The sequence below is a fragment of the Lutra lutra genome, chromosome 10 (assembly GCF_902655055.1).
Source record: "Lutra lutra chromosome 10, mLutLut1.2, whole genome shotgun sequence".
NCBI lineage: Eukaryota > Metazoa > Chordata > Mammalia > Carnivora > Mustelidae > Lutra > Lutra lutra.
The window spans coordinates 59,238,472-59,264,404 of NC_062287.1; the positions used below are offsets into that span (position 1 = coordinate 59,238,472).

The following is a 25,933-nucleotide window of genomic DNA, read 5'->3' on the forward strand; positions in this document are numbered from 1 at the left end:
AGCTTCCTCTATCAGTGTGATTTCTAGCATTTACCTCTGACTTGAGTAGTTCTCCAATTGTTTTGCCTCATAATTTCTCTCTAGCTCAGGTTGCAGTTCTTTGGCATCAAAGAGTTAATGTACTAGGCCCACCTGTTTTCCTGTAAGAAGTTTACAAAAAAAAAAAAAAATCAGGCTGTTTTTCTATTCCTCCCAAAGTTCCCTATCCCAGAGGGAAGTAGAAATAGGTACATCTAGATAAAATGGAGGTCAAAGTTGAAAGTTCTACTTTTATTTTCAGGGACATATTGAGCATCTAGTTTTGGTAAGTGGAATTAAATGAAAATTCATTTGATTTTGAAGAAATGATTATGGAAAGGAAAAGGAAGTGGTTTGCGTGTGTGTATGTATGTGTGTATGTGTGTGTGTGTGTGTGTTCTATGTATGTAAATGGAGTGTGAATGAAATTTAGGAAAGATTTTATTAACACTAGTATTAAGAAGGTCCCATTTGCTGATAATATCACAAATCAAAGTAAACTGTATTGTCAATTAAGATAGAAAAAGTCCTCTTCAGTCAGTCTAGGACTTGATGTGTGGAATGGTTGGTTTGGAAATTTTGGTGAAATAATTATTAGTAGTTGGTATTTATTGATTATCTTCGTATGTTAAAGACTGTATCAGACTACTTTATATACATGGTTTTAATAGTTATATAATAACTATTTTAGATAGATATTGTGTTTTTTTATTATGTTCAGTTATCCATTGTATAGTACATCATTAGTTTTTGATGTAGTGTTCAATGATTCATTAGTTGTGTATAGACACTGTGTTTATAATATTTAATGGAAGAGTATATACATCTATTTGGAAGCCTAAGCAGCTTACCCAGATTCACACAGATGGCAAATGGCCAAGCTGAATACATATCTGGAGGTTACTGCATCAGATCTGAGGGCTTATTTTGTACCTTAAAGATGGAAATTCTAAGAGGTCTGAGCAATGTTTGATACAATGACTATCATCCTTGAAAAATTGTCTTCCTTTGATATCCACTATATCCCACTCTGCTAGTTTTTCTCCCAGATATCTGGATATTCTTGGACAAGATCCTCTCAACAATCTTGTTTCTTCTCCGGGTTCTGAGATTTAAAATTTGTATTTTATACATTTTTCCTGGGTGATCTCATCTACTTTCATGGCCCATTTCTGCTAAAGTTTATACTGCATGTCCAAAAGAATAGTCTGAGTAAGAACAAGTTTACCATTAAGGATGTAGGTGAGCAGAGTGAGCATAAATATCCCTTAGTTACTAGTAGAGATGAAAAGGAGAAGGCATTAAGATTGCAGGGGTGCCTGGGTGGCTCAGTCAGTTAAGCATCTGCCATCGGATCAAGTCATGATCCCAGAGTCCTGGTACTGAAACCCATATCAGGCTCTCTGCTCAGCGGGGAGCCTGTTTCTCCCTCTCCCCTCTGTTCTCTCTCTCACTATCTTCCCTCCCCGCCAAATAAATAAGCAAAATCTTAAAGAAAGAATAAAAGAAATTATTCTACATGTTTTACATTTTTTCCACTCACATTTAGTTTTTGTACTTTTGCTGAGAGCCTTTTATGTTCCAGAAACTATGTTGATAACAGATAGATGAAAATAAATAAAATTTCTTCTGTGCCTTTCAGTATTTAGCAGTTGGTTTATATGGTGATGGTGGGGTTGGCTGGGGAGGGGTACGTGAAAACAGTACATTATAAAATAGTGTAGATGGGGCACCTGGGTGGCTCAGTTGGTTAAGCGTCAGCCTTTGGCTCAGGTTATGATCCCAGGACTCTTGGATCTCTCTCTCTCTCTATCAAATAAATAAATAAAATTTAAAAAAAATAATGTAGAAACTTCATGGTAAAGGACATACAACAGATGTATTCTCTGAAAGACCCAAGTCAGTACCCATCTGCCAAAGAGGAAAAGAAAAGATGAAGAGGTATCAGAATAAAATTTGCTAACTGGGCAGTTTGACAGATTAGATACAGAATGATTTTCATGGTATTTGAAAATCTACTATCACCCTCGAAATGTACATTTTTGGGTGTGGCATTAGGCATACTGCCATGATGGGAGACAAATAAGACCTGTCAAACTACTTAGGAGCTCCCAGCCTAGCATTTATAGCTCAGCTCAGAAGCCGGCAAAACACATCTGCATCGATAATGCCCAGAAAATATCAAATATATTGGTAGAGGGCTGCTTGTTACATATTATGTTTTCTCCAGTTATCGTCTAGAGAATTACAAAATACAATATCAATTCATAATCAAACTTCAATTTAGGTGATCCCAATAATTTCCTGTGTCCTCTGTATTCTCCACTGAAGACTGATTTTTCTTCTATTGCCATTCGAACTTATAAAAATTATGGAGTGAAGTTAGCGTCATGTGTAAACTCTACCCTTCTACTGGCTCTCCTTTCATTTTTGAGTCTGCAATTGAAATTATTAATTTAATAATTTTCATTTACTTATGTATATATTCATCAGGCTTACTAAAAACATAGATGGGAATTATGACGGTTATCTTAGATATGTATATTTCTCCAGCAGTTTAGTCTGATTATTCAACATCGTGATATCCTGAAGCTCAACAAATTCATAGTAAGTTGAAAGACTATATATTTTTCCTTGGAAAATATAATTTGTGAACTCTTTAATAGAGACCCTAAAAATAAAACGAGGGTTTATTTTAATATATAGGTGGATTTAAAATTTTTACAAAGGGAAACTGAACGATGAGATTTTTTCATTTAGAATGTCTTTGACTAATTCGGTCATGAATATAAAATAGAAGATAATTTGATCAGGAGAGATACGGTGAACATACAGCTGATGCTACTATATGGGATCAATACTTTCCCTTGGAATAATAACATATACCCTGAAGTGTGGGTGCACAGTTGCTTGAAGTAGGAACTCTTTCATTTCAGATTAGTCTATAAATTTACTTTCTAGCATTTAATATTTACCATAGTGTATATATTCTCAGGGGTCTTTGATTATTTTCTTAAAATGTTATTTTTAACTTTTTACATGAAGTCAGGATCTTGTTATAAAGCCAATGAGACAACTACTAAAGATCATGTGGAGAACAGTGAGAAAGATTCTGCATGCCTATCATTGACGCAAGCAAAGCAGCTCTGTTTTGATATGATGAGTTCATATTTGGCTAAAAGTGTTGGAAAGCCACAACCATAGGATAAATTGTTATAAGTGAAATTCCCATGTTGGAGAACATAAACATGTTTAAGGACTTTTGATAAATGTTGAAAATTGCATTTTATTACTATTATGCCAAATATGCCTCTGAGCACAGCATGTAAGAGAGCTGCTTATCTCCACAACACTGAATTTTATCCAGAAGTGTGACTGCTTTTTATTTATGTGATTTCAGATTTGGCTAAAAAGCTCCTATTCCCACTCATGTCTGCTTTCAATAATTCTGAGGTCCAGCTTTTTCTTCTGATTGGAATCCCAGGTTTGGAACATGCCCACATCTGGATCTCCATTCCTATTTGCCTCATGTACCTGGTTGCCATCATGGGCAACAGCACCATCCTCCTTATCATTAAGACAGACCCTTCACTTCATGAACCCATGTATTATTTCCTTGCCCTGTTGGCCATCTCCGACCTGGGCCTGTCCTTCTCCTCCCTTCCTACCATGCTGAGAATCTTCTTGTTCAATTCCATGGGAATTTCACCCAATGCCTGCTTTGCTCAAGAATTCTTCATCCATGGATTCACTGTCATAGAATCCTCAGTGCTTCTAGTTATGTCTTTGGATCGCTTTCTTGCCATTCATAATCCCCTGAGATACAGTTCTCTCCTCACTAGCCGCAGAGTTGCTAAAATGGGATTGACTATAGCCATCAGGAGCATTCTTTTAGTGCTTCCATTCCCATTCACTCTCAGGAGATTAAAATATTGTCAGAAGAATCTCCTTTCTCACTCATACTGTCTGCATCAGGACACCATGAAGCTGGCCTGCTCTGACAACAAGATCAATGTTATCTATGGCTTCTTTGTTGCTCTCTGTACTATGTTGGACTTGGCATTAATTTTTCTGTCATATATGCTGATCCTGAAGACAGTATTCAGCATTGCCTCTCTGGCAGAGAGGCTCAGAGCCCTCAATACCTGTGTCTCCCACATGTGTGCTGTGCTCACTTTCTATGTACCCATCATCGCCCTGGCTGCCATGCATCGCTTTGCCAGGCACAAAAGCCCTCTAGTTATAATCCTTATTGCAGATATATTCTTGTTGTTGCCACCCCTAATGAACCCCATTGTGTATTGTGCAAAAACTCAGCAAATCCGGGAAAAGGTCTTGGGAAAGTTGTTTAACATATGTAGGAGATAGGGGCTCCTGGGTGGCTCAGTGGGTTAAGCCTCTGCCTTCAGCTCAGGTCATGATCTCAGGGTCCTGGGATCAAGCCTCACAACAGGCTCTCTGCTTGGCAGGGAGCCTTCCCCCACTCTCTTTCTGTCTGCCTCTCTGCCTACTTGTGATCTATGTCTGTCAAATACATAAATAAAATAAAAAAAAACATATATAGGAGATAAAAATTTGAATATGGAAGCAATAAATTATCAACCAGTAAATATGAATTGGCACCTATTTCAGTACCACAGTGGTCACTATCTAGTGGAGGACTGTGGGAGTTTGAAAGGAATTTACAATAAAGTCAAGAATACATTATTAAATGGGAAGGATAAAATAATCAGGTGATAGATGATATGATTCACAGAGGATTAATTCATGTTTTGAGTAGTTGAAACAAAACACTATATAATGGAGCAGTTGGGTTTGAGTCATCTCCTAAATAATGGATAAAATTGGACAGATTGAGATTATTACTCCAGCAGCATTTATTGAATTTATATATTTACAAAGTACACTTACTATACTATCAAGGAGAAATGAACTAGCAAGGCACATAGAAGCCATGAAGGCTGTTAGTCTGGCTGGAATAAGAGTATAATATGGCAAATAGTGAGGGATAATTTTGACTAGTGTGAGTGAACCAGATTTTGGAGTATCTAGAAAAGCCTTGAATAGTCTAAATGCAGGAAGTGCTGGGGAGACAATTTAATCTCTACAGCAGACAGCTAACATGATGGATCAGATGTTACGAAAAGCATGTCTGAAAGCAGGAGCAAGATGGATTCTATTGAGAGTGATGAAGAAGGCATTGATAGGAGGCTGCCCCAACAATCCCACTATGGAGTGATTCTGGGAATGGGCAGAGACAGAATAAAATCATTTAGGTTGCTTTTTGTTGTTGTTTTTGTTGTTGTTATACAACAAACATAATTTATAAGAAATTCACAAGTTCCACTAAACAATGAGTGTACAGACATAAGTAACTGAATATTCAAAGACAGACATGCTGAAAGAGGAGGCTGGCATACTGCTTATCTGTCACAACTGGAAAGGTAGCATTGCCCTCATTTGCAAGACGATAATATTTAGTTGTAGACGGGGGAGTAAAATATTTTAAACAAGCTTCAGTCATCAAACAGTGAAGATCCTCCCTTATGAAGCTATTTAAAATTCCCCAGGTTTATCCTATCATCCCTTAAATTGAGATGGACTGTTTAAAGGATCTTTTTTTTTTTTAAGATTTTATTTATTTATTTGACAGACAGAGATCACAAGTAGGCAGAGAGGCAGGCAGAGAGAGAGGGAGAAGCAGGCTCCCTGCTGAGCGGAAAGCCCGATGTGGGGCTTGATCCCAGGACCCCAGGATCATGACCTGAGCCAAAGGCAGAGGCTTTAACCCACTAAGCCACCCAGGTGCTCCTGAAGGATCTTTTTTTTTTTTTTTTAAAGATTTTATTTATTTATTTGTTAGAAAGAGAGAGAGAGAGGGAGGGAGCGAGCATGAGCACAGGCAGACAGAGTGGTAGGCAGAGGCAGAGGGAGAAGCAGGCTCCCCGCTGAGCAAGGAGCCCAATGTGGGACTCAATCCCAGGATGCTGGGATCATGACCTGAGCCAAAGGCAGCCGCTTAACCAACTGAGCCACCCAGGCATCCCACTGAAGGATCTTTTTAAAATGTAAATGCCACCACACTTAAAATCCTTCAATAGATATCCAATAAGTTACCAGATAATGGTAAGACTCCGTATTCACACAAGGGCTTTCCATTTTTCAATGCCTGTGTTTGTCTGCTACTTTATCTGTTAATACTCTGCCTTGCACTTCGATGGTGTAATATAAATACTTTACACTGTCACTTATACCTAATCCTTTGCTTATGGTGCGTTATATATCAGGAATGCTGTATTAGTTTTTTTATTGCTGCATAACAAATTATCATAAAACTAATGGCTTGAAACAACATAAATTTATTATCTTACAATTCTATAAGTTAGAGGACTGACATGAGTTTTACTGGGCTTAAGTCAAGGTGTTGGCAAGCCTGCATTTCTTTATGGAGTTTTTCCAGCTTCTTAGCCCACCTACATTTTTTGATTCAAGGCTCTCTTTCTCCATGCACAAAGCCAGCAAAATTACATCTCCTGTGACTTTTGTCCATGGTCGCATCTCCCCCGACCATAACTAGGAAAAGTTCTCTGCTTTTGAGGATTCATGTAATTAATTTGGGTCCACCTGGATAATCTAGGATACTCTCCCTATCTCAAGGTATCTAACCTTAATTACAACCACAGAGTGTTTTTTGCCAGATGTGGTAATATATTCATAAATTTCAGGGATTAAGACATTGACAATTTGGGGGGAATGTTATTCTGCTAAGAAAAATGCCTTTCTTCAACTCTTTGAGATTTCTCCCATTTAACAATTCAGTAGGAATATACTTCCTCTATTAATACTGGCTGACACTCCAAGCATAATAAATTCATACCTAAATTTTGTTCCCTTTCACAGTGTACTGATTTCTACAATGTAATTTCAACAAATATTAACTCTTTTTTTTTTAAAGATTTATTTATTTATTTATTTGACAGAGAGAGAGATCACAAGTAGGCAGAGAGGCAAGCCGAGAGAGAGAGGAGGAAGCAGGCTCCCTGTCGAGCAGAGAGCCCAATGCAGGACTCGATCCCACGACCCTGAGATCATGACTTGAGCTGAAGGCAGAGGCTTAACCCACTGAGCACCCAGGCGCCCCCAAATATTAACTCTTAATTGTTTAAATGTTGTTTGCTTTGGCCAAAGTGTAAATCCTATGATCTACAAATGTCTGTATACCTTACTTATTTTTGCATCCCTATTGCTTAACATATACTTGGACAAAGAAGGACTCAATATTTGTTGAGAAGTTTGTGAATTCATGACCGACCATCATTGAATAAAATTGCTGCTCATTTCCTAAGCTTAAAACCCTGAGCATTTTGGGGCCCCTGGGTGTTGTAGTTGGTTAGGCATCTGACTCTTCTTTTCAGCTCAGGTCATAATCTCAGGGTCCTGAGATCAAACCCTGCATCCAGCTGAGCTTAGTGAGGAGTCTGTTGAAGTTTCTGTCTCCCCTTGCCCCTCCCTATGTGCATGTTTCTCTCTCTCTAAAATAAATAAATAAATTCTTAAAAAAAAAAAAATCCTGAGCATCTCTGTGAACAGAGGCCTGAAATTATACTGTGTTAATCACCAGAGATTAGAGCATGTCATGACTTCCTCAAGCAGCTCTTGTCCTACAGTCATGCAAAGCCTAACGGAAAGTCTATAAAGTCCACCAGAACTTTGCTGTCTGCTTTGTGAAAAGCCAAGAACTGCCTCCACTGTTATTTCTCTCAACTCAAATCTATTCTTACGACAGTGTCCACTATCTCACTTTATTTTCCATATCCAAACTGACATGAAATTCTTTTTTTTTTTTTTTGGATGGAAAACCAAACTGTAGGCTTATTGGTTTTATTTTACACAGTGCCATATAATTTGTTTCAATTAATAAACTAGATGTTTTTGTTTCATGTAGGAATATTCTTAGTGTTGTTTGCCTTTGGATTTTATGGTATATTAGAAATTCTAATTATAGTAAATAAAAGTACTACTTAAACATGGTGTACCAGAACAGTTGTAGGAAATCAAGAAAATAATGTCAAAAACAAGATCTGCTATGTGCCTTTCTCTATTTCCTTCTTAGAGATCTAAATGTATAATTGATAGCCTCAGAAAAATAATTAGCTTCAATGATCATCATTATAATTTAGACTCAAAGAAAATAAGTTAGAGAAAATTAGTCCAGCCCTTTCACTCTGTAAGGGAGGAAATGGACACCCCATGTCGATGACTTGCTCAGACTTAACCATCGCGCATGAATGATTAGTGGTAGACCAAGAAGCTAGTTTGCCTGCCTCCTTCAGTGCTCTTGCTCACTTTCCCCTTTATGCTTAAGGGGGATGTACTCAAATGTTGGGTTTGGTGCAGATTCTTCCAGACTTCTACTTTCAGCTGGCATTCCCAAAGGGAGACAATCCTTAAGGAAAATGAGTGTATGCTTAGAAATTCAGAATTAACCTTTGTGATGAAGTTATTTCTTCAAGATCCGTTGGTAAAGCTCACTTGCCCATTGGAAGCCCAGCAGAGGAAACAGATTTGTTGGTCCCTGGCCTTCATTATTATCCTCATTGTTACCCTCTCCCATTGGAGATTTTTTCCAAAGATCTTCAGAGTCCTCAGATGACCTCCAATCAGTCTCTGTACTTAAAAAACAGCATGCAGGTTATTGTCATTTGGTGACAAAATTTTGCTGAGTATCAAATGTTGGTTGTATACATCTGTTCTTCCAGTGAAGCCTAAAAAGTCTTAAGTGAAGCTGACCATACAGGTCAGGCATACAGAGCCCATGGAATGGCCTCGACCATTTGCCAATTGCTTTGTAAGTCACTTTATTGTAGATTTGATGACTTTCTCCCACGACTTTGCAAGAAGAACTGCCACCTGACATCCAGGCAGTTGAGACAATGTTACAGCAGCCTCCAGATGCAAGCAGTCCCAAGCTTCTGGATGCACCTTGGGAACAGAATGTGGAAATTACAGAGCTCTCAATAATTCTCAGAGCAGAGATTGTGTCTTCTCTGGCCTCTGTGGTAGTATTCTGATCAGTCTGACATGAAATTCTATCGACGTTTTTCTCCCAACCATCTATCAATTTTTCCTGATCTATTTCTTCTGCCATAATCCTTATCCAAATCACCATCCTCCCATGCAAGAATGTTTCTATCAGGTCTTAATTTGGACCCTTCCTTCAATCTTTTTTTTTTTTTTTTTTTTTTTAAAGATTTTATTTATTTATTTGACAGAGAGAGATCACAAGTAGACAGAGAGGCAAGCAGAGAGAGAAAGGAGGAAGCAGGCTCCCTGCTGAGCAGAGAGCCCGATGCGGGACTCGATCCCAGGACCCTGAGATCATGACCTGAGCCGAAGGCAGCGGCTTAACCCACTGAGCCACCCAGGCGCCCCCCTTCCTTCAATCTTACTCTCTAATTTGCTCTCTACTTTGCAGCCAGAGTGACCTTCTGTAAAACAACTTACGTTATCCACTTCCTTAAAACACTCTTATTTTCTCTTACTACAATTGGGGTAAAGAACAGTCTATGGTCCTAAAAAACCACGCCCCCAACCCCCCACTGGCCCCAGCCATGATCTGGCTGCTGTGTCTTTTTCTACCTTACTTTGGGTCAAGAGGCTGAAAACACCTGGACCTCTTTGCTGTGGACACCATGAAAACTCAGGCTAGTATAAATAGACAACAGCTAGAGAACAAAGATGTGCAAATGGGAAGGAGCCATGTAATTCATTGATTACAATGAATTTTTGATTTGAAAATAAAGAACCAGAGCCCAGAAAAATGCAATGCCTTTCTTAAGGCCACACAGCAAATGATAACTGAAATGGTTATAAGTGAATTTCAGAGTATTTCCATATAGTCATTTGTTTTGATGCTTAACTTCAACTTATTAAAATAGATATTATAAGTCCCAAAAACTTCTGAAAAAAAATTCCACTGGGGTAAAAGAAGGGAGAAATTGGAAGAAAGGAGAATTACTTTTTTTGAGTTAAAGAACATGTCAGACCTAATTTATTCTAGACCTCCCAAAGGTGAGGGCACTGTAGGGTTGGTTCTGGATGTGGTAGGTGGAAGAATTGAAACCATGAACAATGAAGGAAAGAAGGTGCTAGGATTTCACCCTCCTTCATGTGTGGTCAGATTTGTAGGAGGGAATAAGATCTTAGATGGGTTAATTTCGTGTTCTGGAGAAACTAGGCCAGATGTCTGAGAGGCAAATATAGTACATACACTTAATTAACGATATATGATTTATTCCATACTGTACCAAATACATTATGCACAGTATCTCATTTAATCTTTGTGGTAAATATCTGAAGTAAATATTATTCTTGTCCAAAATTTATGGCTTTGAGAAATTAAGTGATTACTAAAATTGCAGGCCTGAGGACTGAACTCAGGTCTCTTTGGGGCCACTTGCCTTTGTTCTAAAGTTTTATGTTATGCCATCTTCCAGGATATAAACAAAACAGAAAAAAATGAAAGAATTGGCTGTTCAGGGGATAATGATAGGCCAGATGTGCAAAGTGGTGGTCCACAGGATGAAGCTTGCAGAATAAGGCTTTGTTTCATTCATAAAACTGTGAATTATTTAAAAATTGAACTAGTTCTCAACCTTTACAAAAATCATGAAATTTTACATAAGAACCTGGGTATTTTCTATGCTACATTGTAAAGAACTTATTTTCATATTTTATCAAGTATTTTTTCAAAGCAACTTTTTGACTTGGGTGCTATTCATATACAATAATATACTTTATTATTTCTAATTATCTAACCTTTTTTTAGTATAGTTGACCCACAACATAATATTAGTTTCAGGTGTACAACATAATGACTTATGGCCAATTAATCTGTGACAAAGGAGACAAGAACATACAATGGGGAAAAGACAGTCTTTTCAATAAATGGTGCTGGGAAAACTGGACAGCTAAATGCAGAAAAATGAAACTGGGCCACATTCTAACACCATACATTAAAATAAATTTAAAATGGATTAGAGACCTAAAGGTAGGACCTGAAACCATAAAACTCCTAAAAGAAAACACAGACAGGAATTTCTTTGACATTGGCTGTAGAAACATTTTTCTAGATGTCTTCTCGAAACAAAAGCAAAAATAAACTATTGGGACTACATCAAAATAAAAAGCTTTTGCACAATGAAGGAAACCATAAACAAAGCCAAAGGCAACCTACTGAATGGGAGAAGACACTTACAAATGGCATGTCTGATAAGGGATTAATATCCAAAATGTATAAAGAATTTCTACACCTCAGCATCAAGAAAAACTCCTGAAAATCTGATTTTAAAATGAGCAGAAGACCTGATTTTTATTTTATTTTTAAGAATCAGCACATCTATTACTATCGGCCCAGCATTCTGGAGCTGAGTAGTTAAATCCCTTAAGACAGGGTTTGCCAGAGATCATAACCTACCACTTGCTATTTGTCTTCCACAATTTTTCTTCACTCATTTACCTTACTAGGTACCCTTCAGAGGGATTTGAGTTTATGTTCCCAGTTCTAAATTTTCTTTGAGAGAGGTAAATGAGAGAGTAGTCTTGCCTTACTATAGGTTTAATATATGGTTCCAGGTCATGAATTTATTTCCGTACCATGGCTTTCTCTTCTAGGATCCAGGGCCATAGATCCAAATGCTTAATTGACTCTACTTTTTAATGAGAATAATGATAATAATAATACTTCACAATTATTGATCATTTACTAAGTACCATATATTATACCAAATGCTTTACATAATATATGGTACCTTATTACATTTATTCCTCTATTAACCCATTAGGAGGTATTATTATCTATCCCTGTTTGGCAGATGAGAAAGTAGGAGCTTATAGGAGTAAAAAAACTTTCCTGGACACACAGCTAGTAAGAGATATAATCTGGATTCATCTCAAGCCTATTTACCTGAGCTTGAATTCTGAACCACTACAGACTCTCTCTTTTGCGTAGACAGTTGATGCTCAGTATCTTCAAAATGCTATAAATTAATTCTTCCCTTTAGGCCTGTTCCTTAGAAAGTATTCTTTATCTCACTAAGTAGAACTCTCATATACTTAATTTTTCAAAACTCAAACCAGGAAGTAATCTTCATCCCTTCTTTCCTTGAAATATAGTATATGGCATGGTGACTATAAGTTAATAGTACTGTTTTGTATACTTAACATTTGCCAAGAGAGTTGATATTTTTTTTAAAGATTTTATTTATTTATTTAGAGACAGAGAAAAGAGCATGCACAAGCAGGAATAGTGGCAGAAGGAGAGGAAGAGAGAGAATCTCCAGCAGACTCCACATCAAGCACAGAGCTCAATATGGAGTTGGATCCCTGAGATCATGTCCTAAGCTGAAACCAAGAGTTGAATGCTTCCCTGACTGAGCCACCCAGGTGCCCCAAGAGAGCTTATCTTAAGTGTTCTTATCACACTACAAAAATTGTGGACTATGGAATGTGATGATATATTAATTAGCAGGATTATATAATCATTTCATTAATTCATATATCAAAATATCATATTGTACACCTTAAATATATACAAGCTTTATTTATCAAGCATACCTCAATAAATGTGAAAAGACTGGAAGGTAGGAGAACAGTTAGAAGAGACACAGTAGTTCAAGTGAGAGATAATATTAATTAGACTTAAAGTGGTACCAATAGAAATAGAGGCATGTAGCTTTATGGTTTTCCTGAGGTTTTGTGTGTATATAGACAACCAAAATACAAACCACCCATGACACTCACACACATATTCTATTTTATTTTGTTTTGCATAAGTACCCTTGGATCTTCCACATGTAACACCCAAGGTTCACGTATATCTCTCATTGCAGAATGAGGCACTGGTTGTGGAAGGCATAACCTGTTAAGAGTTAAATGTCAGGTGTGCTAGATAGCATCAGATTAAGCCCAACTTCAAATGGGAACTGACTTCACATAAACCTTGTAGTAGAGGTTTTTTGTTTTTTGTTTTTTTAAGATTTTACTTATTTATTTGACAGAGAAAATGAGAGGGCATAAGCAGGGGGACTGTAGAGAGAGAGGGAGAAGCAGGCTACCTGCCAACCAGGGAGCCCGATGTAGGGGTCAATCCCAGGACCCTGGGATCACGACCCCAGCCAAAACAGATGCCAAACCATCAAGTTACCCAGGCACCCCTGTAGTAGATGTTTTATCTTTGGCCCTTTGTCACTCCTTTCTTGATCCTGCACTGTGCAGGAACATGACATCCTCAATCTTCCCTCTAGATGTCTAAAACCCTACTTAGCAGCATTTTATCCAGACTTGCTTTCCTTACAAATACCTCCAAGACAAAATTACAAACACTGTATTGACATATACTACTCAAAAGATAATTTTTTTAAATTTTTATTTTAATTCAGTATAGTTAACATACAGTGTTATATTCATTTCAGGTGTACAATATATTGATTCAACAATTCTATACATTATTCCATGCATATCACAATAAGTGTACTTTGTAGTCTCCATCACCTACTTAACCCATCACCTCACCTATCTCCCCTCTGGTAACCATGAGTTTCTTCTCTATTGTTAAGAGTCCGTTTCTTGCTTTGTCTCTCTTCTTTTTTTCCTTTGCATTGTTCCTTAGATTCTGCATATGAGTGAAATCATATGGAATTTGTCTTTCTTTGTCTTATTTCACTTAGCATTTATTTCACTTAGCTTATTTCACTTAGCATTTCACTTAGCATTATACTCTCTAGCTCCATTCATGCTGTTGTACATGGCAAGATTTCATTCTTTTTTATGGCTGAATAATGAATTATATATATATATATATGTCTTATATATATATATCTTTCACATCTTTTTTATCCATTCATCTATTGATGGACACAGGTTATTTCTATACTTTGTATCAGTGTTTTTGATTTTGGGGGTAAATACCCTGTGGTGCAATTCTGGATTATAGAATAGTTTTATTTTTAACTTTTTGAGAAACCTCCATACTGTTTTCCACAGTGGCTGCACCAGTTTGCATTCCCACCAACAGTGTAAGAGTGTTCCTATTTCTTCACATCCTTGCCAACACTTGTTGTTTCTTGTATTTTTTATTTTAACCATTCTGACAAGTGTGAGGTGATATCTCATTGTAGTTTTGATTTGTATTTCCCTGATGATGAGTGTTGTTGAGCATCTTTTCATGTGTCTGTTGGTCATCCGTATGTTTTCATGCCTTATGCCTATTTTTAATTGCATGATTTGGTTTTGGGTGTTGATTTTTATCAGTTCTTTATATAATTTGGATACTGACCCCTTATCAGCTATGTCATTTGCAAATATCTTCTCCCATTCAGTAGGTTGCCTTTTAATTTTGTTGATTGTTTCCTTCACTATGCAGAAATTTAAAAAAAAAATTTTTTTTGAGGTAGTCCCAATAGTTTATTTTTGTTTTTATTTCCCTTGGCTCAGGTGACATACTTAGAAAAATGTTGCTGTGGCTGATGTCAGAGAAATTACTGCCTAGGCTCTCTTCTAGGATTTTTATGGTTTTAGTTCTCACATTTATGTTTTGAAAGATATATATATTTTTTTCTTGGGCTAAGTGGTGGAAAAATTGTAGTGGACAGATAAGAGGGTATAAGAAATTATCTCTTTTTGATTCACAGGTTTATGATTTTTCTGGTATGGTCAGTGCCTCAACTTTTTTCTACTTATCACCTCCTCTTCCTTCACTCCCCTGTTCTCTACTTTTCCCTGACATGCTAGGGAACAATAACAATAGAAACTACTTCAAATATTTCTTTAGATGCATTATTCTCTCTCTCACCTCTGCCTCAGTTTTGTATATTCTATTCCTTCAGATAAGACCATAATTTTCCTGTTTGATTGCCAAACTCCAGTATGTTTCTTACACTGTGCCAACTCAAGGAAATCTTTCCTGACATTGTTTCCCCCAACTGAAAGAAGATATTTCTCTTTTTGCTCCTATATCAACTTCTTTTTATTTTGAGCAACCCAATTAACATATGACCGTATAATAAACCATCCCCAAATTTAGTGTCTTAAAAAAACAAACAAGCAAACAAACATTTATTGAGCTTGCAAATCTGCAGCTTGGGCTAGGTTCAGAGTAGCGTTGATTATTTTATTTGGTACCACCTGGAAAGGTGGGGAAAATGGGTTTTGGAATAATATGAAGATTTATTTACTCACTAGTAGATGATAATGATCCAACTAAGGCTGAGACCTTAGCTTGGTCTATTGGCTGGGATATCTACATGTGGCTTCTCCCTGTGGTCTCAGCTTCCTCTTGGTATGGTATTTGCAGGCTTTGTTCAAGAAGCAAGCATTGAGTGAGATAGAGATATAGATGGAAATAGAAATAAAGATAGAGGGGCGCCTGGGTGGCTCAGTGGGTTAAGCCGCTGCCTTCGGCTCAGGTCATGATCTCAGGGTCCTGGGATCGAGTCCCGCATCGGGCTCTCTGCTCGACAGGGAGCCTGCTTCCCTCTCTCTCTCTCTCTGCCTGCCTGCCTCTCTGTCTACTTGTGATCTCTCTCTGTCAAATAAATAATAAATAAAATCTTAAAAAAAAAAAAAGAGAAAAAAAAAAAAGATAGAAAAGGAGGGAGAGAGAAAGTGTCCGGGAGGCATATACCTGTCTAAAACATATCACCTTTTGTGACCTAGCCTCAGCAGTCCTACAAGATCACTTCCTAAACATTCAATTCATTGAAGCAGTTACCAAGTCCTACACAGTTGCAAGGAGAGAAAAAATGGACTCCATCTCTTGATGGGGGAGCAACAAGTTTCTGGAGGAAAATGTAGGATTAGAATTACCTCTTTGGCCACTTTTGGAAAAGTACAATCTGCCATGTCATACTGCCCCAATCAAGGCAAAGATAATTCTGCAAGAGCCGTGACTTCTGATCATTCCTTCATGTATTTGTTAAGTAAATAAATAATGGTCTCCTCCATTTCATGCACATTGGATATTATAAAAGATGAAGGAAGGAGTAAGGCTACACTTAATAATTAGTGCTTCTAAGACTAGACCCAACTAACAACAAAAGGCATGGGTTATGCGATCTCGGATCTGTTTGGTCTTCACACTGTAGACAATGGGGTTCATCAGGGGAGGGAATAGGAGGTACACAAAGCCCATGATCACTTGGACCAGATGAGGTGCCTGCTTCCCAAAGCGATGGATGACAGACAAGCCAATCATGGGAGTGTAAAAGAGGAGTACAGCACATATGTGGGAAACACAGGTGTTAAGAGCTTTGAATCTCTCAGCTTTGGATGCAATAGACAGCACAGTACGCAAGATCAGGGCATAGGAGAAGAGAATGAGCAGTGAGTCTATACCTACTGTCGAAACAATGACAAACATGCCATAGATGCTATTGGCTTTGATGTCTGCACAGGCCAATTTCATCACTTCCTGGTGGAGGCAATAAGAATGTGAGAGAACCGGGGACCCACAATAAGGGAATCTTTTGAGCATAAAAGGCAATGGGAAAATGAGTACTACACTGCGGCCCAGGGAAACCAGGCCAATCCTGCCAATGACTGTGTTGGTGAGAATGGAAGCATAGTGCAAGGGGAGACAAATGGCCACAAAGCGGTCAAAGGCCATGGAGAGTAGCACAGAAGACTCCAGGAAGGACAAGCAGTGAATGAAAAAGAGCTGAGCAAAACAGGCATCATGACCAATATCTCGTGCCCCAATCCAAAAGATGCCTAGTACTGTAGGGAGGGTGCAAAGAGACAGACCCAGGTCAGTCAGAGCCAGCATGGACAAGAAAAGGTACATAGGTTCATGGAGTGAGGGCTCTGTTTTAATGATAAAAAGGATTGTACAGTTCCCCAGGATGGAAACCAGGTATATAAGGCACAATGGGATGGAGATCCAGATGTGCATGTGCTCCAACCCAGGAATGCCACTCAGCAGAAAGGTGGAGGAAATGTTGCGGTTGCTTTCCAGGGATCCCAAAGTCATTGTGTGTGGAGGGAAGAGGAAAATTGGATTCCCTCCAAATTCTTGAAATGAATTCAGAAAAAGCTAGGGATTATCCCTGGGAAGAAATTAGAAAACAAACCAAACAAAACATTAGAATCAGCTAGGACTAGAATTATACAGCTCTTCCAGAGGTCATTTCTTTCTGGCCCCTTATTCCCTTTAAACATTGTTTTAGAATTTTTTTTCTTTTTTTCTCCTTCAAGCTAAGATATCTGACACTCTTCATTATTCTTGTTGGTTATACCTAACTTTGCCTATCCCTTTTGAGGAGATCTTTAAACACTTCTCACCTTCCTCTTTTCCACTAGAAGGAGAGTTCCAAAATTTCTTTCAGCTTCTCTTCGCTTCCCTTCTCTTACTTTACTTCCTTTGCTATTCTTTTATCTCTTTCCTTCCTTACTTCCTCCCTCCCCCTCTATGCCTTCTCTTCTCTACCTTTCTTTCCTTCCTCCTTTCTATCCTTCTTCCTCTTCTCTCTCTTTCTTTCTTTCTTTTCTACTTCTGCTTGACTTCATCAGGTACATACAATTGCTAAGTGTAAACACAGATGAGTCCTTCACTCATCTTCTCATCTCATCTCATATGGAAGCCTAGCTTGATCTAGACGGCTCATATGTGCTACTCAACTCACATAATCGCAGTTAGAACTGGAGAGTGAATGAATGGCTTCTGTAAAGTGATTCTTGACTGCCGAAGTACCATATCAAAGCTCTGATTCTCCTATCAGTCAATAAACTACATTCCCTAGAGATCTAGAATTCAACTGCTATGAACCTAGGTGGGGAAAAGACTGAAGCATCAACCATGACTACACCCCCAATTGCAAGACAGAGTCCATGAGAGTCCACAGAATAGAAGGCAATAAGCTGGTAGGACATATTCTCTAGGTTAGGAAATGAAGGTTCAGGAGAGTATAGTTACTGGGAAGAGGTCTTATGCCAGTTTAAGCCTCCTGAGTTTCAGAGCAGTCATCTGCCCACTTCCAATTCCTAACACCACTAGGATGTGAGATTAAAAAGGGCAGGGACTTTGCTTTGTTTATTTTTGTAAAGACAGTGCTTAGGCCTTCAGGATTTTTTTTAATGCATGAATGAAAGTTAAATTATTTAGTTAGCTGTTACTAACTTGGTGTATATTTTATTGCTTTAAAAATCTTGTGAATAAAGTTCTATTAATAATACCATTTTATAGATGAAGAAACAGAGAATTAGAGAAAATTAATATTTCTAAGATCAAAGATATAATAATTGGCCAAAATGAGATTTGAACTGATTTTTCTCTAGATTCCTGGATTTCAACAACCATTACACTTTCTTCCTGCATAGAGGACAATTCACTGTCAACTAGAAGCAGCAAGCATAAGGTCAGGGGCTTAACAGACCTCCAAAAATGTTCTGGCTATTTAGCTAAGTTAATAATAAACTTACTAGAGACATACATGCAAATATATATGTAGACATTTCCTTCCTCACTCCAAACACCAGTGAAATTAGTTGCCAGTGTCATTAACTCACTGTCCACTTGAAGGTCAGATTGGCTCTTGTGTGTTGTTCCTCAGCTTCTGCTTCTGCCATGGTCAGTGATCACCACCTCCTTCATCAAAGTGAATTCAGAAGAGCTGTGATAAACTTACCTGTCATATGACAGGCAAGCTACATGGTGGTTAACAATATAAGTCATAAAACTTAAGGCAGGAAATCTTTTGACATGAAAATGAAACAGGTAGTAAAGAAAGAATATACATTGTTTAATAATATAAAAGTTTATTTATAATACCTGATGCACATCTACTGTTTGTCAGACACTGTGTTAGAAGCATTGCAAAAGAAATAACATTGCAAGAAAAACCTTGCAAGTTAATATTATTACCTTGATTTGCAAATGAGGAGAGGCTTACAGAATTTGATGATGTGCATTAAGTCATACCGTCCAATCACTGACAGAGCTGGAATTCAAACTTAAATCTCCGGAGTTCCAAGGAGCATTCTGGGCAGCTTTTAAGCTGAGACAGCCTGAAATGGGTGAAGATTGAATGACAAATAATAGAAATAGCCTTTGTGCCCCACTTTCTTTTAGCTCAAGATGGACTCTTTTTGGAATCAGAGTTTGTGCATCACATTTTAAAAGACATAGGGCAGAATAGGGATCAGAGAGAGAGTGTTGAAGGAAGTTGAAGGAAGAGACCTGGACATAAAAGAAAATCGAGAGTAGCGAAGCAGGAGGTATCTGCCTGGGAAAGATCACTTTTAGCTTGTTGTTTGGGGAGATCTTAGTGAGGTAACTGTTCTAAGGGCTTCTTATTTAAAGGTCTTCAGAGCTTCAATTATCAGATTTGGTGAGGATTTCATTGTTCCTGACCAGTTGAAAAAGCAGCTGTCTGGAGTAGAAGGGAGTTGGAAATTTAGCAAATGGCCGGCTCTCAATTGTTCTTGGAGAATACTTCCTAGGGGTTTTGGGCAAGTTCAATGGCTGCTTCCAATTCTATCACTCGGACTCCATGGTCACCTAAGAAAATGTCCTTTCATGTCACAGACAAGCTTTTCTTTCAGAGGATCACTCTGCTTCTGGGCAGGAGACAAAGGAAGTGAATGAGTGCGAGGAAGCTGTTGTATCTTTGCTAAGCTAGTGCTAAATTCAGACCAGGTTTTGGTGAGCGAGATCTGACTGCAGTAGTCATCACCTTCCACAGGCACCCTCTATAGCCTTTCTTGTGCCTCAAAGGTCCTTCTCTCCCCTCCTTCTCCAGAGCTCAGGCTGAGCTTTCTGGGACCTCCTCTTGGTTCTACAAATTTGTCTCACATATCAAAGCTAGGTCTAGAGCCTCTGGGTCTTGCAATGGGGGAGAAGGAATGCTAATACTAGAGGCTCTTGGGCATATGGAGAGACTGGAGGGTGGGCTTTGAATTCTCTGATTTTTATGAAATTGTCTGAGGTCCCCACTAAGATTCCTTCAGGAATCTTTAATGAATTCCCTACTAGGACTGGCTCCCTGGACCTCATTATCTTATACTCTGGGAATAAGGGAAAGAGAAGAGAAGAGTCTTATGAGATATCTACATGAAAAGCCCAGAAGATGTCACACAGTGTAGCTACTTTTTAAAGATCTCATGAGATTTTGAACAACTCCATAACTTCGGGGAAGCAGAGTGGGTGTTAGTGTTAGTGTTTTATATATGATATATCATATATCATAACTCTATAGTTAATGCACATCAGCTGTGACAATGTGTATTGTGGATATACATAATCTTATGTAACCTTAAAAGGGCCTTTTTAATTCAGTGCTTCCTCCATCACTAAAGGAGAAGAAAGGAGTCAGACCAAGTTCCTGGATATATTGTGACAGCTTTGAGTTTTGGTGCCCCAACAACCCTATATATGTGTGTGTGTGTGTGTATGTGTGTGTGTATGGATGTGTGTGTGTGTGTGTATATGTGTGTGTATGAATATAAATATATATTCCTGACTCCTGCCTACATTGAGAGACTCCATTTTCTCTTCTTGTCTCTGATCTACACAGACACAGAACTCAGCCCTAATGTTTCTAGACATACAGGAGCTAATTGGAGAAACAAATTCATTCTTATAGCCTTCTAGGCAACATGAGCCCCTGCAAAGGATAGTTAAACCAGGGAGTTTTATATGTCAATACAGGGATCTGAGGAATTAATCATCCATTTTTAGACTTTGAAAGCTGACAGGCAAGACATTTTAGAGGGAGGCGTGGAGGCTGTTTCAGTGTTTTCATTACTCACCTAATTAGTGTCCAGCTACTTGAATCTAATTTTGGAATATAAAGTATAAATATTAAGGAATGTCCAGATCCCCTCGCTAACCATAAGAGGTTATTCCAATTAATTGGCCTGATTGGTCCCCTTAGAATGTTCTGGGGTTCCTCTTGTGGCCACATTCTATTAATTTTTGGTCAAGCACATTGTAGACACACTTGAGTGTTATGAAGCAATATTTCTCAAATCAGAGTCCCCAGATAATCAGGATCAGAATCACCTGTAATGCTTGTTAAAATGCAGATTTCTGGGCCTTATCCCTATAATGCAGAATCAAAAACTAACATTAGTGGCAACCACAAAAGTCTAAGATTTTTCATATATCCTTGTCCTTATGATTTGTTTTCAGGTCTGATTCCAGAGTTTTTTATTCCCTCTATAATTAAAAATGCATCTTCACCTTTTACCTGGAATTCATTTCAAAATACAGTTACCTCTTGTTAGTTTGCTAGGACCACCATAACAAAATACCACAGATTAGTTGGCTTAACAACAGAAATTTATTTTCTCATGTTCTTGAGGCCAGCAAAGTCCAACATCAAGGTGTTGATGGTTTGGTTTCTTCCAAGCCCCTCTCCCTGGAGTGCAAATGGCCAACTTCTCTCTGTGTTCTCACGTGGCCTTTCTTCTGTGTATGAATATCTTTGATGTCTCTTTCTCTTCTTATAAAGACATGAGTCATACTGGCTTAGGGCCAACTCTGAAAGCCTGAGTTTAACTTAATGGCTTCCAAAAGACCTTACCTCCAAATACAGTTACATTCTGAGGTATTGAGGGCTGGGATTTCACCATATGAATGGGTGGCACAATTCAGCCCATAACATGTATATGTATACATAACATGTATCTTATCATCCAGTCTTTTTTTCCACCCCTTTAACAAATATTTTATAACAGAAATGACTCCCCCCTCCATAAAAACACAGAAGCAATATTTATTTATAGCCTCTGAGTCCAAGTACTGAAAAAAAAAAAAAAAGTAGTGTTCGTTATGTTTTGGAAGAAAATAGGTTTGAGTCTCGATGTTATGGAGGCGGGGAGACTGATTTAGTCTTTGAACAGCTTTGATTAGAAGGAGCATAGAATTTGATCGTATTACAGGGAAGATATCCTGCCTTCTTTAAATCTTAGCTATTCAGGTTCTTTGAGGGAAAAATAGGATATGAGGTAGGAAGAGACTCCTCCCTCCCCCGCAAAAGGGTCCATATCTCCTAGCCCAGAAAGAGCAGGGAAAAGAAACAAGATAGAGGCAGAATATAAGGGAATATCTTGTACATAAAGATGCTGCCTGGAGGAGATACCAGCTGGGAGACACTAAAGGGACCTAAAGAGAATATTATTGGATGGAACTTAGACAAACTGATGCAAAAATTCATCTTGTTTTTTGTTTGTTTGTTTTTAATTTCATCATGGTTTTTAAATTCTTGTTGTTACAATTTTTCCATGTATTTAGTTGGCAGATGTTTATGAAGAAGACAGATGATTTAGAAAAAAAATAAGGAGGACGCCTGGGTGGCTTAGTGGGGTAAAGCCCCTGCCTTCAGCTCAGGTCATGATCCCAGGGTTTTAGGATTGAGCCCCACATCTCGGGCTCTCTGCTCAGCGGGGAGCCTGCTTCCCCCTCTCTCTCTCTGCCTGCCTCTCTGCCTACTTGTGATCTCTGTCAAATAAACATAAAATCTTAAAAAAAGAAAGAAAGAAAATAAGCAATATTTCTCCTCCTGTGCAACCTAGTTGTGTGAGTAAAGTGGTTTCCCATCTATATTTACAGAATGCCCACTATGTATAGTTCCCAGGAACATGCCATGCTATTTCACATCCTTTTTTCCCTTTGTCTCTACTGAGGCAAAGAGATGTCCATTCATCTGAAATGTTAGCATATGTGGGAAAACTAGAGTCCATAAACTTTCAACAGCATAATGCCAAAAGTTTAGGTTTTGAGATCTGACAGACCTGAATGTGGTTTTTGAGTTTTCCATTTATTATATATGATATTGGCTATAGTAACTGACCTCATTGAACCTCCAATCTAAAGGGATTATATGAGAATTAAAAGGAAATTGTCTATCTTAAATGGTAAGATAGCACTGAATAAAAATAGTTTGAAAAATTAAAATTTTAACAAAATGATACTGTTGTAGTAAGTAGGTAAATGCCATGACCATTTAAAATGTGTCTTATAGGCATGCTTTTCCACTAACATTCTTGAAGTTTTTATAAGACATACCTTTTTAACTCCTACTGAGGTCTTTTCTACCCTACTTAAGTGTCTGGGAGGACATTCTTCAGAAATAAACATGCCAATTCTTGATCCGGATCATAGGTTATAGTTCTACATAGCAGAAAATTCATAATTTTGATGTCTCAATAATATAATCAGGATATAGCAGTCACTTAGCTGCTACCTGGAGAATACATTCCTGTAGTAGTTTTTTCAACTGAAAAATCTTATTTTAAAATTTTGACTCTGCCATCTTAATTTTCAAAGGACAGTCAAATTGGATATTGCATGCAAGCACTTCGAGACATTCTGTAGTATATAGTAGATGCTCAATAATTGTTAGGTGCTATTACTACAATTGTAATTATTATTTTTTATTGTTATTTCCCCACTAATCAGTAAGAAAGATGGAGGTGGGGGAGGAAATACAGGCTGTTCTATTTATTTTAAAAGTTAAAATGTATACATATTAAAGAATGTTCCCAAAGCCTCTGACAAAATTTTGAATGTACATCCAGGCATCAACATAAGATGTTATTATTATTACTTTTTTTTTTTTATCAACTTTGGTTTTAAGTTGCTCTCATCCTACCTTCTGAAACTTAGTTTTGTAAGAATTATTCAATAGATATGAGTCTAAGGGTGGTACAAAGACTCTGGAAGATTCTGGAAGAAATCTTCAACTTCAGTTGGCTGAGGCATAGAAGAGATGAATCCGAGACCAGATAGTTTGAGTTTCACACAGAAATAGGATTCATCTGGCAAGTCACAGTTCCTAGATACTAACTGGTTCCTTTAAGATACTAGATCAAAATGAGGAGTAGAGCTGATAAAACAAAGAACTTACTTTGAGTGGTGTGTTAGTTAGGGTCCAATCAGAAGAAAGAAACCACACAGGAATTTAACAGAAAAGTTTAATTTATTCATTAACAAGAGATTACAGTAACAGGGAATCAACTAAGAGTGGGAAAGAAAGAATCATAAAGGGTACTCTAGGGCTGAGGGAGAGTCTCCAAGGAAGAAACAAGTTTTCAGGGGAAGAACCAACCCCATGGCTAGCATTTGGTTGTTGATGGAGAGAATGTGAGTGAAGTTCATTGAATGACAGAGAGTTCCCTAGGTTTCTGAGCCAAAGCTGGTTCACAATTAGGCTAGAACTGGTTGGTGGAGAACCACTTGTTGGAAGACTGATGAAATTTTCCAGGAAGACTGATGAAATTTTCCAGGGGGTTACTGTTGACTTTCTGAAAAGCAGCTGAGGAACAAGCTGGAATCACCAGGAAGTTTCTAGAAGCTGCTTGAGGATGTAATCTGCTATTGATTAACCGGAAACTAAAAATATCAAGAGACTTGATGCCCTGAACTCCCTCCCTTCATCTTAACCCATCTTATTGAAAACCCCTAGAGGCTTTTACAAATTCAAACTTCTTAGCAATGCGGATGCGGATTTGCTTGGTCTTGATACTATAAACAATGGGGTTCATGAGAGGTGGTACCAGTAGATACACATAAGACATGAGGAGGTGTACAATATGGGGCAGATGTTCACCAAAGCGGTGCACAAGAGACAAGCCAATCATGGGAATGTAGAAGAGCAGCACAGCACAGATGTGGGAGACACAAGTGTTGAGGGCTCGAAGTCGCTCCTGGCGGGAGGCAATGCTTAGCACAGTGCGGAGGATGAGGGCATAGGAGAGGAAGATGAGCAGTGAATCCACGCCAACAGTGCAGGCCACAACAAAGAGCCCATATATGTGATTGACAATGATGTTAGAGCAGGCCAGCTTCATGATCTCTAGGTGCAGACAATAGGCATGGGCCAGCACATGGGAGTGGCAGTACTGGAAGCGTTTGAGGAGAAATGGCAGGGGCAGGATGAGGAGGGCACTTCTAAGCATTGAGCTGAGCCCCATCTTGACAATACGTGCGGGTGTCAAGACTGTGGAGTAGCGCAGTGGGTTGCAGATGGCCACATAGCGGTCAATGGACATGGACAGTAGAACTGAAGACTCTACCAGAGACAAGGTATGGATGAAAAAGAGCTGAGTAAAGCAGGCAGGGATGCCAATCTCTCTGGCATCAAACCAGAAGATGCCCAACACGGTGGGCAGTGTAGATAGACAAAGGCCCAAGTCTGTCAGGGCCAGCATGGCCAAGAAATAGTACATAGGTTCATGGAGGGTGACATCAGTATGGATGACGTGGAGGATAGTAAGGTTTCCTACAATAACTGTGAAGTAGATGAAGCAGAAGGGAATAGAGATCCAGCCATGGAGATCTTCCAGACCTTGAAAGCCCGTGAGAAAGAAAGTGGCTTTTTGGAGGCTGCTATTATAAAAGATTGTCATGGCTTTACAGTCTTGGATTCACCAACCTCCAGTCAAGAATGGGATTCCTGGAGAGTAATAGAACTGAATTCTCACTCACCAAAGTGTCCTGGGACCAGTGAGAGAGAAAGCATCTGCAGATGAAATGAGAAAGAACTGGGGGACTTGATCTATTAGCATTTTCTAGAGGGTCTAGGAAGGGGACTTTTATAGGGGATTTCTGTAGTGTATGGATGCCACAGGATTTAGCCTTATGGGGGTATGTCTGCCCGTCTTGGACTCTCAGTGGTTTAATGAGGTCACCTCAGATGGCACCTTTTTCATATGCTCCTCTCTGAGAAAAATCCAGTTTAATCAACTAAAGAATTCAGAATCTTTATCATATATACAGGAAATTAGTACTATACATGATTTTGCATGATTGTGTACTAGGATCAAGTGCCTATCATATGTCTTTAAATGTATTTTTAGTTTGGCTGGGGATTGTGCTTTATTCCACAATGTTTAGTCTGCAGGGGAATGCAGGGGAAGC

The 25,933-nt window shown here is 38.4% G+C and overlaps 3 protein-coding genes across 4 annotated transcripts; 1 reads left to right on the plus strand and 2 right to left on the minus strand.

Moving 5' to 3' along the window:
• Nucleotides 1-3,447: 3,447 nt before the first annotated feature.
• On the plus strand, nucleotides 3,448-4,386 carry LOC125079540 (olfactory receptor 51A7). Its single transcript, XM_047693219.1, has one exon. It carries the CDS (start codon nucleotides 3,448-3,450, stop codon nucleotides 4,384-4,386), a length of 939 nt encoding a protein of 312 aa, XP_047549175.1.
• A 5,096-nt stretch (nucleotides 4,387-9,482) lies between these two features.
• On the minus strand, nucleotides 9,483-17,044 carry LOC125078939 (olfactory receptor 51G2). Of its 2 annotated transcripts, XM_047692216.1 has the most exons (2): nucleotides 16,129-17,044; nucleotides 9,483-9,517 (listed from the first exon to the last, which is right to left on the minus strand). In XM_047692216.1, the coding sequence occupies exons 1-2, from the start codon at nucleotides 17,042-17,044 to the stop codon at nucleotides 9,483-9,485; spliced, it is 951 nt and encodes a 316-aa protein (XP_047548172.1). The 2 variants fall into 2 exon arrangements, with proteins under 2 accessions (XP_047548172.1, XP_047548173.1); XM_047692217.1 differs by lacking the exon at nucleotides 9,483-9,517 and having other exon boundaries at nucleotides 16,103-17,044.
• A 7,418-nt stretch (nucleotides 17,045-24,462) lies between these two features.
• On the minus strand, nucleotides 24,463-25,422 carry LOC125079725 (olfactory receptor 51G1). Its single transcript, XM_047693503.1, has one exon. It carries the CDS (start codon nucleotides 25,420-25,422, stop codon nucleotides 24,463-24,465), a length of 960 nt encoding a protein of 319 aa, XP_047549459.1.
• Nucleotides 25,423-25,933: the final 511 nt, after the last annotated feature.